This window comes from Sturnus vulgaris, chromosome 16 (genome assembly GCF_052056855.1).
Source record: "Sturnus vulgaris isolate bStuVul1 chromosome 16, bStuVul1.hap1, whole genome shotgun sequence".
NCBI classification, from domain to species: Eukaryota; Metazoa; Chordata; class Aves; order Passeriformes; family Sturnidae; genus Sturnus; species Sturnus vulgaris.
This window is the reverse complement of record NC_142258.1, coordinates 7,126,789-7,139,899: the sequence shown is the minus strand read 5'-3', so window position 1 is coordinate 7,139,899 and position 13,111 is coordinate 7,126,789. Positions and strand designations below refer to the sequence as shown.

At 42.3% G+C, this 13,111-nt stretch overlaps 1 protein-coding gene across 1 annotated transcript; it reads left to right on the top strand.

The window, feature by feature from the left end:
- Positions 1-68: 68 nt before the first annotated feature.
- On the top strand, positions 69-12,797 carry KDELR2 (KDEL endoplasmic reticulum protein retention receptor 2). Its single transcript, XM_014869470.2, has 5 exons — positions 69-301; positions 6,830-6,930; positions 9,338-9,496; positions 10,542-10,794; positions 11,582-12,797. The coding sequence occupies exons 1-5, from the start codon at positions 211-213 to the stop codon at positions 11,614-11,616; spliced, it is 639 nt and encodes a 212-aa protein (XP_014724956.1). The 5' UTR covers positions 69-210; the 3' UTR covers positions 11,617-12,797.
- The last annotated feature ends 314 nt before the right edge of the window (positions 12,798-13,111 follow it).

Sequence of the window (13,111 nt, the reverse complement as noted above, 5' to 3'; positions counted from 1 at the left end):
CCGTTCCCCTCCGCTCGCCCGGGCCCGCGGCTGCCGGGGCGGCCCCGCCGTGAGGGCGGCGCGGGGCGGGGCGGGCGCTCCCCCCGCTTCCCGGCGTGCACCGGCGCGGGGCTGCCTGGCCACGTCCCCGGGCCACGTCGCTCGGTGCCCGCTGAGCTTGCGCCATCTTCGCTCCCCGGCTCCGGCTGCGCCGCCGCCTCTGCCGCCGCCATGAACATCTTCCGCCTCACCGGGGACCTGTCCCACCTGGCGGCCATCATCATCCTGCTGCTCAAGATCTGGAAGAGCCGCTCCTGCGCGGGTGCGTGTGGAGGCCGCGGGGCGGGACCGGCCGGGCGGCTCCGGGCCGCGGAGCGCCGCGGGAGCCCCGCCGGGGCTGGGCGGCATCGCCCCGAGCTCGCCGCGGCCGCGGGGTGCTGTGATCGCCCCCGAAAGACCGCGCCCCGGTAGAGCCCAGCGAGCTGGGGCGGGGGGGGCTCCTGCCTGTCTCAGTGGCCCGGGAGGCGGCCCTGGTGAAGCGGGGAAAGGCGGGGAGGGGATTGACCCCGCTGGGGCGCCCCCGAGGGCCCCCGGGGCGAGCAGGCAGGACTCGGCCCGGGCAGGTGAAAAGGGACGGTCGCTCCCCTCCGCGCAGGGAAAGGGGCTCTGCCCTCCTCCTGACCTCCCCGCGATTCGGCCCCCTCCAAATCCAGCGCTGGCGGAGCGGGTGAGCAGCCGGGAGAGGGGGAAGGAGGAGCCGCATCCTCGCTCCGGGGTGGGGGTGCGCCAGCGGGAGCTGCCATTCCCTGAAAGGTGTTGTGGTTGCTATTATTTGTACTTTAATCCCTGTGCACCGCCGCTCCGGCTGTGTCCGGGAGGGTCGCTCCTTCCTTACGTAACTGCCCGGCGGCAGGCGAATGAATGGGGAGGCCGGTTTGGAGGAGGAGGGGGAGGAATTCGTCCCCCGCGGGGCGGGCAGCCGCCCTCCCTTCATCCCTCTGTCCCTCCATCCCTTCCCTCGCCTGCCCTGGCCGCGCCCGGCCTCTGTGTGTTCGGTGCCCGCCGCTGACTCGCGGTTCGCAACCTCTGAAGTTTCCCCGCTCTCCCCTTCCCTCCGCGGCGGCCTCACGCTCCCCCTCTCCTTCGCTTTTGTGCAGGAATTGAGCTGTGTTTCGTGCCGCTGTTCGGGCTGGCGGAGGGTTTGCTGGCGGCCGGGCCAGCTCGCAGTAGGAAGCGGTAGGAGGGAGATTCCCGGCGGGAGCCGCGGGCCTGTGTGACGTGGCAGCGGGAGCTGCGCCGGGTCCGGCCGGGCGAACCCCGCTCTGCCGCCCCCCGCTCCGAACGGGCGTGCTCCAATTCCTTGTGCCGTGGTTCGCTTTCCCCCTTCGGCTGTACGGTGTGGTGGTTGGAGGGAATTGCAGGCAGTTCCCGTAACTGCAGCATAGCTGATTTCTGTCAGAAAACTGGGAGCTGTTGTCATTCAAAATGGGCATTTGCTCGCCGTGTGTGTTATGTGGAATCGGACCGCCCGCCCTGGGAATACTGGTTTAGTTGTGCACGGCAGTTTGACACGGGAGTCAAGCCGGCAAACGGTTTGACTTTGTCTTCTCTCCACTGAGCTTTAGTGAGGGCGATTGTTCTTGAAATCAGTTTACCATGTGTTGATGTTCAAATACCGGGTTAGCACTGTTGAACAGATACATCTGTAAAGTTTACAGTTAAAAGCATGAAGAATTAGTTTAAATTATACCCTGAAATAACTGAGAATGGGGAAATGAAAGAGATTTACACTATAGGTAGGAGGAAGCACAGGTTCTGTATGTTGTCATGTCAAATCACTGGCTAATCACTTGATAGCATAAAAAAACCCGAGCAAATGAATAGTTTTGTTTTCTAAAAATAAACTAATAGCTTTGGTTTTAAACAGACTTTAAGTAAAAAGTGTCCTTAACTTTACAAAAGAAGTCAGGCAAGTGACTCCATGGCCCACATGCAGTGGTAGTACAGAACTATTGTTCCTAAGGTCGTGAGCTCAAGAGCACCTTCCTGTTGAACTTACCTGGCTCATGCTCTTACCTGGCTTTGGCATCACGGGAATCCTGCCTGGACCTGGCAGGAGAAGGCCTTGCCTCCTCCAACTCAAAACTTGGGGAGTTTTGTCCTGTGTTTGAGAAATGCAGTTGAGATTACGAACAGAAGGAGGGTCAGTGATCTAAAAACTAAATATCATTTACTGTCTGAAGAAAGAAAATGAGAAATTCTATTGCAAAGGTGAAATTCAGATAGGGTTTGAGCCAAGAGATCCATAAGTGACCTTTGGATATGAGGTTATTTACATAGTAGTACAATGTGACCTCATCCCATCTTTCCACTTAAAAAGTGATCTGATGTTGCTTTCCTTATGCCAGTTGTGATTGAGAATCTCTACTACTGGGGGTTTATTCATAAGAAAGTAACCTCACACCAATCATTGTTACAGCTTTCTCCAAGACAGAAAAGTAAACAGGCCTATATCACATATGTGGTACAGCTCTCCCCTTTCCCAAATTAGCCAGCATCCCTGCACACAAACACACATGCTTGAGCTCTTTCAGTAGAAAATATTTGCCTAATTAATTTTTCCTGAGAAAAAAAAGGAAGCAGGAATGTGTTTGTCAGGAGTTGTTTTTTTGATGTCTTCTAGTTCTGCCTGAGTCCTCAGGAGTAAATTCGGATTCGTGTTGGTGTCTGAGGCCTAACAAGTTTTCTAGAATGAGAAGAAGGTGAATACCTCAAAGGAACACGAGCAAAGAATTTTCTTTTTGGGGCTCTATTCTGTTCCTCCTAGTGGTTCGTTGTTGTCAGTTGAGGTTTCTATTGATGAAACCTTTGTAAATATACATTTGCATATGTTTGTAAAGTCATACATGATAATGGCTCCTAAGTAGTTACCAGTTAATGTTGAGCAGCTATGAAGAGCCTCTTATTAGAGGGTTTTCTGCCGTTTCTTTACAATGTATGGTTATTAGAGCCATTTTAAAATTAAATAAACTTATACCTCGTGGTTATTGGTGACTAAGGAAACATGGGCAAACCAGCTGCCACTTTACTGTGCCCTTCTGAAGCAGTAGAGGGTTTGAAAATAAATAAGGGCTTCTAACTGCAGGCTGTGATCCATGAAGAGCTGGCAAACCACATGGTGCCGACTCCTCTCTCCTGGTTTTATCTGTGTGTGAGGCCTTTGTTCCAGGAGAACCCAGAGGCCTGTAAAAGCAGCTGGAAATGAGGGACACAGCCTGTGCACCTCTGCTGCAACCTGCTGTTTTTGAAGACTCCGAGTCCCCATTTTCTTTCCTAAGAAGTGACTCCTCTAATTGAAGCAGATAGCTAAGGCTAGGCTCACCTGCACTTTGAAGCAGTCTGTGTTTTCTGTGCTTGAGAAACTTAATTTTTTTTTTCTTATTTAGTCAGTAGGTTGAAAAGAGAGCAAGGGAAAAGCAAATCAAATCATGACTTAAGAATTTCAGAGCTGGCAGGGAAACAGTTTTTTGCATGTCTGGTTATTTGAGTTTCCAAATTTAGAATTTGAAAAAATGTTTGCCACTCAAAATAACAGTTCAAAAATCATTAGGAAGGGCCATGGAGAATGTAGTAGGTAACTCCATTATTGGCATCCTGTCATAATTAGGAAATTCATGAGACTTGAGGAATCCTGTGCTTTCAGACATTGTCCTGTTCAGAATGTATTTTCTTACCCATTTCAAGTCAAATGACATTGTTTGCAGTGCAAATTACTGCCTGAAAATTGATTTGCACTTCTCTGTGCCATTTATCAAGTGTTAAAGGTGACCTACAGTTCCAGTGCTGTCAAATTATTTGCTGTATACTAGAAAAAAGTAGTGGAGATAGTAAATGTGTAGTACTTTTGCTAGGTAATGTAGCTGTAACTCAATTCTATGTGTCTGTTGTGGACCAGATAATATGCTAAGTTGAAGGCTTTTGACGGTGCTTTGCCATAGCTGCTGCTAATTTTTCTGTATTTTCTCAAAACCTGCTGCTTTAGGTATCTTTCAAATTTTTTCTCTCTCTTTGAAGGAAAGTATTCTCTTTCTCAGTCGGAAAATTTGTCTTTAAAATTAGTTTGGATTTTTAAATTGGAAACACTGGAGTCTTAATGGTGGTACTTATTAGCAGAACCAAAGAAGAGGTTCTATGGCTGATGTGGACTTGGTACAGAACTAAACTACTTTATTTTAAAAAGTCTATGAAGTTTCCATGGCAAAGTATGGCTCAAATCTTCCTTAGAAGAACTGTTGTGTTTGTAGGGGCTGTGATGTGCAGTTCATAGTTGCTAAGTGCTGTACACACTCCACAGTTCAATGCCTCTGCTCCTACCTGTTTTTCCTTACCTGACTCACCGCAGCAAAATGAAGTTGATAAGAAAGTACTGCAGTTTCAGCTCTGCCCTCCTGCCTGGCTGTGAAAATCACCTGAATTAAAGTTTCATGCTGTGGCTTTCAGCCAAGCTGGAGTGCAGAGGTCGAAGGAGCTTTTCCACATGTGAGGATGAAACAAAACGGAGAGCTTTGGCTCTTCCAAATTTGAGCCTAGAGCTTTGGAAGAAGAAATAAAACCATTTTTATTTAGTTCAAGAACAAATTAATGTTTGTGGGAGTAAATGGAAAGGGAGGAGATGAGAATAACAACATCATTGTAGCCTCAGTGTATTGCAGTTGGCAGCAGTGAGCCAGGGTCAGTGCTGTGATATATTGATACATTTCCTAAAGTTCTGAAATGCATAAAAGTCGTACAACTGTATGTTTACCTGTTCTCTCGCCCTATTTTTGTTCATGGTTTAGATGTTTCTCCCGGTTTGCCTGTCCCTTCATAGGCCTTTGGTTTACAATTTAAACCCTTCCTAGTCTAGGCTACTTAACTTAAATTAGTTTAATCTTGAGTCAAGGGTGGGTTTTAGGATTTCACAACTATTCTAAAGATTCAAAAATCAGTGAGAGTATTGAAAACCTTAATGAAAATTACAGCTTTGGGATTGAGGAGGTGAGACTGGCAGTGACTTAGAAGAATTTGTCAAGTATATGATATGTATTTATGACAGTATAGCCAGATCCAAATTTATAGCTGTTATCAATAATTAATGTCTCTTATATGCTTTTTTCTTTTTTCTTTTTTTTTTCTGTTTCCAGTTATTTGCTAAAAGAAAATAGCATACTAAATAATTTAGCTTAATTATATTCTGTAGTGTGATGCTGTTCTGTCGTCTGTCCAGGTGGATTTCTTTGTCCTGTGGATTCTGACTTTAGGACAGCTTTGCTTGCTGGAGGATTTTATTGGCAAGTTGTGATGCCACAGGCGCACCTGGGATGAGCCCAGGGTCCTGCTTCAGTCTATGCAATGTGATTCTAGTTCAAGAAATGTCAAATGTATTTTTTTTCTAAACTTCGGGAGGTGGTTTGTTCGCGGGGTTTTTTTTAGTTGTTTGGGGGGGTTTTTTGTTGGTTTGTTTGGGTTTTTTTCCTTGCGAGGATGGGGGGGTGATTTTTTTTTGTAATGCTTGCAGCTTGTGTTTTACAGTTTTACAGCCTGCAGGTTTTGAGGTGGTTTATGTTCCCTGTACTGCTGTTGGGCTGTTCTATAGGTGGCACATCAGACTCATCTTGCAGACATTTCACGTGTGAAAGTTGCAAACACCACCCTTTCTAATTGTTACTGTTTCAGCCATTCTTGTACTTTGTAGGTCAGATTCCTTAATCTGGAGCAGTTTATTCCATGTTCCTTAAACTGGAGTGAAAAAGGACTTCAATAGCCATAGCAGATTGCCTTCTCCTAATTGCTTTATGGCACTGTTAATAAAAGATTTTCTAGAAATATCTCTGTATAAAGGGACAGGGATTTTCAGCCTTGCATCATAACCCTCTCCTACACAGTATTTTTCCCTCTTGTTTTTTGAACAAGACTTGCATGCTTAGCTGAACAGATTCAATTATTTTCACCCTGGATGACTGAAAACAAGAATAATTGGAATAACAAGATAGAGGCACCGAGTGGGTTGTTTTGTCCCCCTGCTGTGACACACCACCACATCAGTATTATGGAGCGATGCTTCACCTCGGTTTTCGGAAGCTTTTAGTGCTTGACTGTGCAAAGCTTTTATGCTTCTAACTGTGCTCTAGTGCTTGAAGTTAAGTACAAACAAACGTTTTGACATTGGGGCTTTGACCTAGAATCGAAAGTTGCTTTGAAGATGCAGTGTAGATGTCTGACATTTTATCTCACTTCTCTCTCATTTTAAAATTTTGTTTTAGTACATAATAACACGTGGGTTTGATTGTTTGATGTTTTTCTCACCATGTGGCAAATTGAGTCTGTGTATTGAATTGCCTTATGTTTTAAAATCTATTAATTCCTCTAAAATCCCATTATCGGTGCCAGCATACCTTCTGCTTGTCACTGGGTCTGTTCTGTCTATTGCTCTCCTACCTTTCCAGCTATTCAGATCTAAAGATAGTTCTGAGGCACGTGAGAACTGAAAGCTAATGCAGCTTTCTCAGTGATAATAAAGAACAGATAACTTGCAGGTGATATTTTTGGAGATGACACTACCTGCTGAGAGTAACTTCTAAACCTTGTGTAGTGCCAGCACCTCTTCCAGTACAGGGTAACTTATTTTCACACTATTGAGCTATATGGGCTTAGAATTCTGTTTGTACAGCCTGGTAGCTTGGATTTTGTCCTAATTTTGTGATCAACTTGCTTAAAAATAAAGGATATATCCTTTCTTATCCCGGGTATCAAGTCTTTCAAAGCACCTCATCACTTTCTGAATAATTAATTATTTCCTTTATCACTTTAGGTATTTCTGGGAAAAGCCAGCTTCTGTTTGCACTGGTCTTCACTACCCGTTACCTGGACCTCTTCACTTCATTCATTTCATTGTATAACACATCTATGAAGGTAGAGTATACTGAAGAGTTAGAAAAGCTAGTGATGTTGCATGCAGAGTGCATAATTTCATTAATAAAAGCCACTTTGAATGGCCCTCTGCACAGTTGTTACAGAGTAAGTTCTAGATGGGCTTTAGATCAAGAATGTGGAAGATGGACTCAAAATCCTGCTTTTTTTTCCTGCACTCTACATTCAATTTTAAAAAACTGTTTATATCAGGACTGTGACATTTAGAACAAATGGCATTTTGGTTATTGAAATAAAAGCTTTTGGAAAAATGGTTCAAATAAACAGTATTTCTCAATTGAGACATTAAAGCTCAAGTAAATCTCCTTTGATTCACTACAGGCTAAATCAGTATTCAGGATGCACTGCCAGAATTGCAGCTACTGTCTGGTCAGAGGCTGATCAAAAGTTGACAAAAGTAAACTCTAAGGAATGCAGCTTCTGTGAGTTATATCCCTGTCACTTGCCCACTGAATGTCAGTGGGCCTGAACCTGAGTTTGTTATTTATTCATTCCTGCAACTTCTGGTGCTTAGTACAAGAAAATAAAGCAGTAGTCTGGGAGAGGGCAGTATGTTTGTGCTTTTTTAATCCAATTACTTTATTCTTGGATTTTTTAATGTTTTTCAGGTTTAATTTAGAGTTTAATGTAATTTTGATTTAATTTAGTATAAATTTACAAAATAATCAGTAAGGCATAATGTACTGAAGAATTAACAAAATAATACTGTAAAGTAAAATTTTGTATCTTAAACTCACACTTGCTTTCCAGCAAGTAAAATGTGTGTTGCTTAAATTTTAATATTAGCAGTATAGATGAAGAGTGGATTAAATAAAATACTCTTGAAACAGAAGCTTTTTCCATATATAATTTCTGATTGGAAGGTACCATTAGGTGCACTAAAGGAGCAGGTAGGGAGTTTTTGCCATTTATTTATTTACAGGTTTTGATTCAGGGCCATGACCACATCTTTGTTCTGCAGCCCTCCTAATCAGAAAAGGAGTGAATGTGGAAATACTTTAAAATGGTATCCTCTCTTTCAATTTCAAAGGTCACTGCCTAGAAAGACTATTGGATGTAATTGTCTTTACATCCCATTGTTTTAGTGTCAAGATGAAGCTGCTTGAGTGTCCCAACACAGTTTTGTGTTATATCTATATATATGTAGGAGTATATAATGTTACACAGTTGTTGAGAAAGTTGAGAACTTGAGAGAACTTTAGCTGAGAAGTTGAGAGTTGAGATTCTTGAGATGAAGAAATCTGTAATATAAGAAATTTGGATTCAATCACACTTGTAGTGTATTCTATGACCACACCTGCTGTGATTAGTTTACACTCACAGTAAAGGTTCCCTGTATCCTGATCTGTGGTTCTTTATCTCCACTCAGCTGGGGTGCTTTTGTAGCAGAACCATTGGATTCTGAGCTCCTTAATACAGTATTTGTAGGATTTTGTATCTGTGAGCAGAGCACTTAGTGATTAATAGCATCTGCAAACATTGGGGTTTTTAATCTGTTACTTCTCTGTTGCAAAGAACCTTTTTTAATGTGATAAATGGTTTGGAACGTTTAATCTTTGTGCTGAAACTGGCAGAAGCTAAAATATTTGTCTAGTCTGCTGTACTGTGTTGACTCCAGGACAATAAGCTCTGTCCTGATGATGGCAGACTGACCTTTAGAAAGTCTTAGATTCTCTCTAGTTGTGTTTTCTCACCTGTAAAATGAAGCATTTTGCTTATGTCACAGGGAATAGCTATAAGGTCTACTGTGCCATAACCATTCAAAATGGTTAGACATCAGCTCAAATTGAATTCTGATTTATTGCTTCTCTCAGTCTTTTAGTCTTGCAGGTTTTGTGTTGGTTAGTGAAGAACAGTGTCCAGTTGCCACTCTTCAGATTTTAGAGATGTTTAAAAGTCAGCTTGTGATATGTTAAATGGTTGTTTGAATGGGGCTTATTGAATTTTTTTTGTAATTGCCACATGAACCACACCATGCTGGGTTTTTTGAATGTAGAAAGGCCCCTTCCATTGTTATTGTGTGTATGCACCTGCACATTTTTAACCTAAATGTTTGGGGCCTGTGCTTCCCCTGCAGTTGCAGAATGTGTATTCCTTCTCCAGTCACTTCCTTAGTTCTGGAAAGGGTCTTCACCTTTGGGCAGTCACTTCAGCCATGGGCATGTGATGCCTTCAAAAGCAACAAAACCAGTAGAGCCTAGAATAACTCATTTGGAATTACTACTCTGCTGCCAAAATTTAAACAGCACCAACAGCCTGCAAAACCACATAAACAATGCAGAGAATCAGAAAGACCACACTTACTCCTCTCAGTGCTTATTCAGGGGATTTGATTTAATCCTGGAACCTCCATGGATTGTTTTGGGGTTGTTTCTTTCCTTGCCCTCAGCTTATCTACATCGCTTGCTCGTATGCCACTGTGTACCTGATCTACATGAAGTTCAAGGCCACCTACGATGGAAACCATGACACGTTCCGAGTGGAGTTCCTGATAGTTCCTGTTGGTGGGCTCTCTTTTCTTGTCAATCATGACTTCTCTCCACTGGAGGTGAGTTGATTGTGGGCAGGATATGGTATTTTTTTTGCTAAAATACTTCTAATGTGAGGATGAGCGTATTTAGCTTGACCAGTGAATGGTTGAAGGGTGTCTGTGTTTAGTAGGTTCAGGCTAATGCTTTCCCTAATGAATCTGTGTGATTTAGATGTCTGTGCAAATTTAAGGCACCTCAGGAGACCAACATTGTTATCAGTATTGATTATTTTATTAAGCAGAAGACTGTGTTTTTCCCAGTATACTCTTACGGTTGTATTAATTAAAAATTCCTTTTGTTCTGTTTGTTAAAGAAATCCCCAAAAATGCAGTTTGGGAATAGTTGGTGCCACCTGGTGAAAACAAGGAATTATACTACTACTTAAATTTTATAGAATTGCAAATAGTCTGGACTATTAAAAAGAATTGCATTATATTTAAAATGCAGCTATGTGTTTAATTGCAAAAAAAGTATTGTAAAAATGTAATTATAGAGTTCAAACAGGTAATTTCCCCTACAGAATAGAGAGTAACTTTAGATGGTTGTTTCATGTCGACTGAGCTGCATTTTTATATTGGGATTAATATTACAGAGTAAAGGAATTTGAATTGCAACGCTTCGAGAGAGATTTTAAAATTTTTATGTGTTAACTTACTCTTTAAACAAATAGATAAAAAATGGAAGAACATTAAGAGGGGGAAAGGACTTCATCTTCCCTGCAGCTTTCTCAGCATGGACTCTGTAAGCTGCATTTCATGGTAATGTGAACTGGCTGCACACAAGTTCCCTCAAGTAAATCTGTGTGTGCCAGCTCAGCAGAGAGCTGTTCTGGAGAGTCTGCTGGCTGCCAGGAGAGTTCCCTCCTCCCATCCGCTGCTTGCTTATGAAGCTTTCACTTAGTTTTTCCTGTACCAGGGAAAGTTTGCCAAAATACTGTACCTGGATGAATAGGTATTCATCCATAACATTGTTAGAGAGTAAAAAGTCAAGCCAAGTCAAACGTTTCCTGTTCTGCTGTTATCAGTAAGACAGTTGGATAGACCTGTGGTTTTTTCCTTTCAGATACTGTGGACCTTCTCCATCTATCTTGAATCGGTTGCTATTCTCCCTCAACTTTTTATGATCAGCAAAACTGGGGAAGCAGAAACCATCACTACTCACTATCTTTTCTTCTTGGGTCTGTACCGTGCCTTGTACTTAGTCAACTGGATTTGGCGCTACTACTTTGAGGGATTTTTTGACCTCATAGCTGTTGTTGCTGGTGTGGTCCAGACCGTTCTGTACTGTGACTTCTTCTATTTGTATGTTACAAAAGGTAAGGAATGCAGTAACTTCCAGCTTTAGGTTGTGGAATGTAGCAGTTTACAGGTTCATAGGGATCTGCTACATCACCATTATGAGCTCATTAATTCTGTGTGCAAATTAGTTCTGAAATATCCTTAATTTATCGAGTACACTTTCTGCTAGTGTGGGACATTTCTGAGGATTTTTTTGGGGGTGTGGGTAGAATATAAATGTGTAAATGGTCTGATGAACTTTTGGAAAAACTTAAGTATGGCTAAGTATATATTGCTGTTTCCTTCCATGGATAAGCATAATCCTTCTGCTTCCCCTGACCGTGTACCCTGTTACACGCAGATCCCATGCCTACACATATCTTTATCTTTCTCAGTGGTTTAAATACCATAAGAGTGGAAAGTGTTTTGGATGTTTCTGTTTATGCTGAGTGTAGAAGCAGGAACTTCTGCTGAGTGCATTGATAATTCTGCCCTTACTCGCATTTCAGCTTCCATCATGTAACCAAGCTGCATGGGGCTGTGTTATTTTAGTCATAATTCGTAAGAGGCTGGGATGAGGGGCTAGTATGTCCTATAAGGATGAAACATGGGAGCTCCAGGGTGCCACAAGAGGGCTAGGTTAGAATTGTTAATTCCAGTTTTACCAGTATGTATTGAAGAGAGAGAGGCAGCCTGGGAGGATTGTCTGCAGTGGACCCATTTGGTGTGGAAGGTTTTGGTCCCTTTGACATTTTAACAGCGTGTGCTTTTCCTGCATCACAACTTCACTTTGCTGACTGTTTTCTTTCCCACTTTTCCTTGCAGTTCTCAAGGGAAAGAAGCTCAGTTTGCCAGCGTAAGTGCCAAAACATCACCAGCATCTGTCCTTTTGGATGCTTGGACAGAACAATCCTTATCACAAGCAAAGGTGAAGATGCTTGAGACAGAAAGTCAGAAACACAGCTCTTTATAGTGCAGGTAGTCATCAGCGGCTCTGTAAGAACGGAGGAAAAACAACCAGCAGATTTCTGTTTGATGCATCTTGCCTTTATCTTTTTTATTACTATGTATAAAGATTTTTTACATAAAGAAACTTATACTGTATTAATAAATTCAGTGTATGGTTTCAATTGGAATAGTTCCAAAAGTGAGATTTTTGTGAGATTGTTTATGACCAGGAACAAGTGCAAACGTTTTTTTAATTTTCAAGATTTTCTTTGAAATGACTGATTTTTTTTCTTTTTTTTTTTTTCAGTGCACAAATATGTGCATCCTTGATGGATGGTAGTCATCTGTTCTTTCCCTTTGATTCAGTTTTCATTCCACTATATTTATTTTTTTTCCAAAAGGTGAATATATGTCAACTCAAAATCTGAAACCACCGATGTTTGATGTGATGTGCTGGTGCCCAGTCTTTGTGCCATCTGCTGACTTGGAGTTCCTTATTCAAAATACATGTTGGTGCTAGAAGGGGAACAGTCACACTTTGTATTTGTTCCCCTTCTAAAACAGACTGATGGCAAGAGGGCAGTGAGGAAATCACTTGAGGCCACAAGGACGGGCCCTTTCCTGTAATGCCATGATGTCTGGGAAGATAATCCCAATAATGAAAGCACTTGGCAGCCCAGATTGTGAGGGGTAAGAGATGCGATTGTGTTAATTACTGGCAAATGTTTGTGGCTGTGTTTGTTCAGGAACAGAAGGTTAAATATCTTGAATGTCCAGCCCTGCTCCACCATTACAGCTGTAGGAATGGGAGACTTGTAAGTTGTTGATTACAGAAATCTGTGGGTGATCATTTTAAACAATATCTACATTTTCTTATTAATGAATGCTTTATAAGCAACTTCCATGTTCAGCTTCAAGTGGTTTTTCGATGTCACTTTTGGACAATTAATATTTTTTTTTATAAACTTTTCAGAATCAGCAGCACCAGTTACCATTCTTCATCCTTTAAATGATTCCCTTTTTTTACTGAGCTGTTGCATGATTTATCCTGTGTTACCATCCTCAATAAACACTTTATGAAATGGTGAAAACATTTTGGGTTTGTTTTTTTTTTTTAACATTCTTGAGTGTGAAAGTTTTCTGTTTGCCTGGAACTGGATGAAAAGTTGCGGTAAGGATGAGTTGCTTAATGTCATTGCTGTATTGAAATAAAAAGATTTTAAGGCTCTGGCGTTATCACTGATGGAAACAATGATGGCTGAGTTCTGCTTGTTTAGTAAGAGCTCAAGTCTTCAGCCTGGTGCAGAGGAGGGTTCAATGTTTGTATGTGTTTTGTTTTCAGTTTAATTTGCTGCCGTTATCTCCGTAGTGAGTGCCGATTCTCATTCCAGTGTTTGCGCACAGCTG

What these genes read in the sequence shown, in the direction of transcription:
- KDELR2 (XM_014869470.2), top strand. Translation starts at nt 211, where the DNA reads ATGAACATCTTCCGCCTCACCGGGGACCTGTCCCACCTGGCGGCCATC. An exon ending in GAAGAGCCGCTCCTGCGCGG is followed by an intron (nt 302 to 6,829) that starts GTGCGTGTGGAG and finishes TTATCACTTTAG; the next exon opens with GTATTTCTGGGAAAAGCCAG. An exon ending in ATGACTTCTCTCCACTGGAG is followed by an intron (nt 9,497 to 10,541) that starts GTGAGTTGATTG and finishes TTTTCCTTTCAG; the next exon opens with ATACTGTGGACCTTCTCCAT.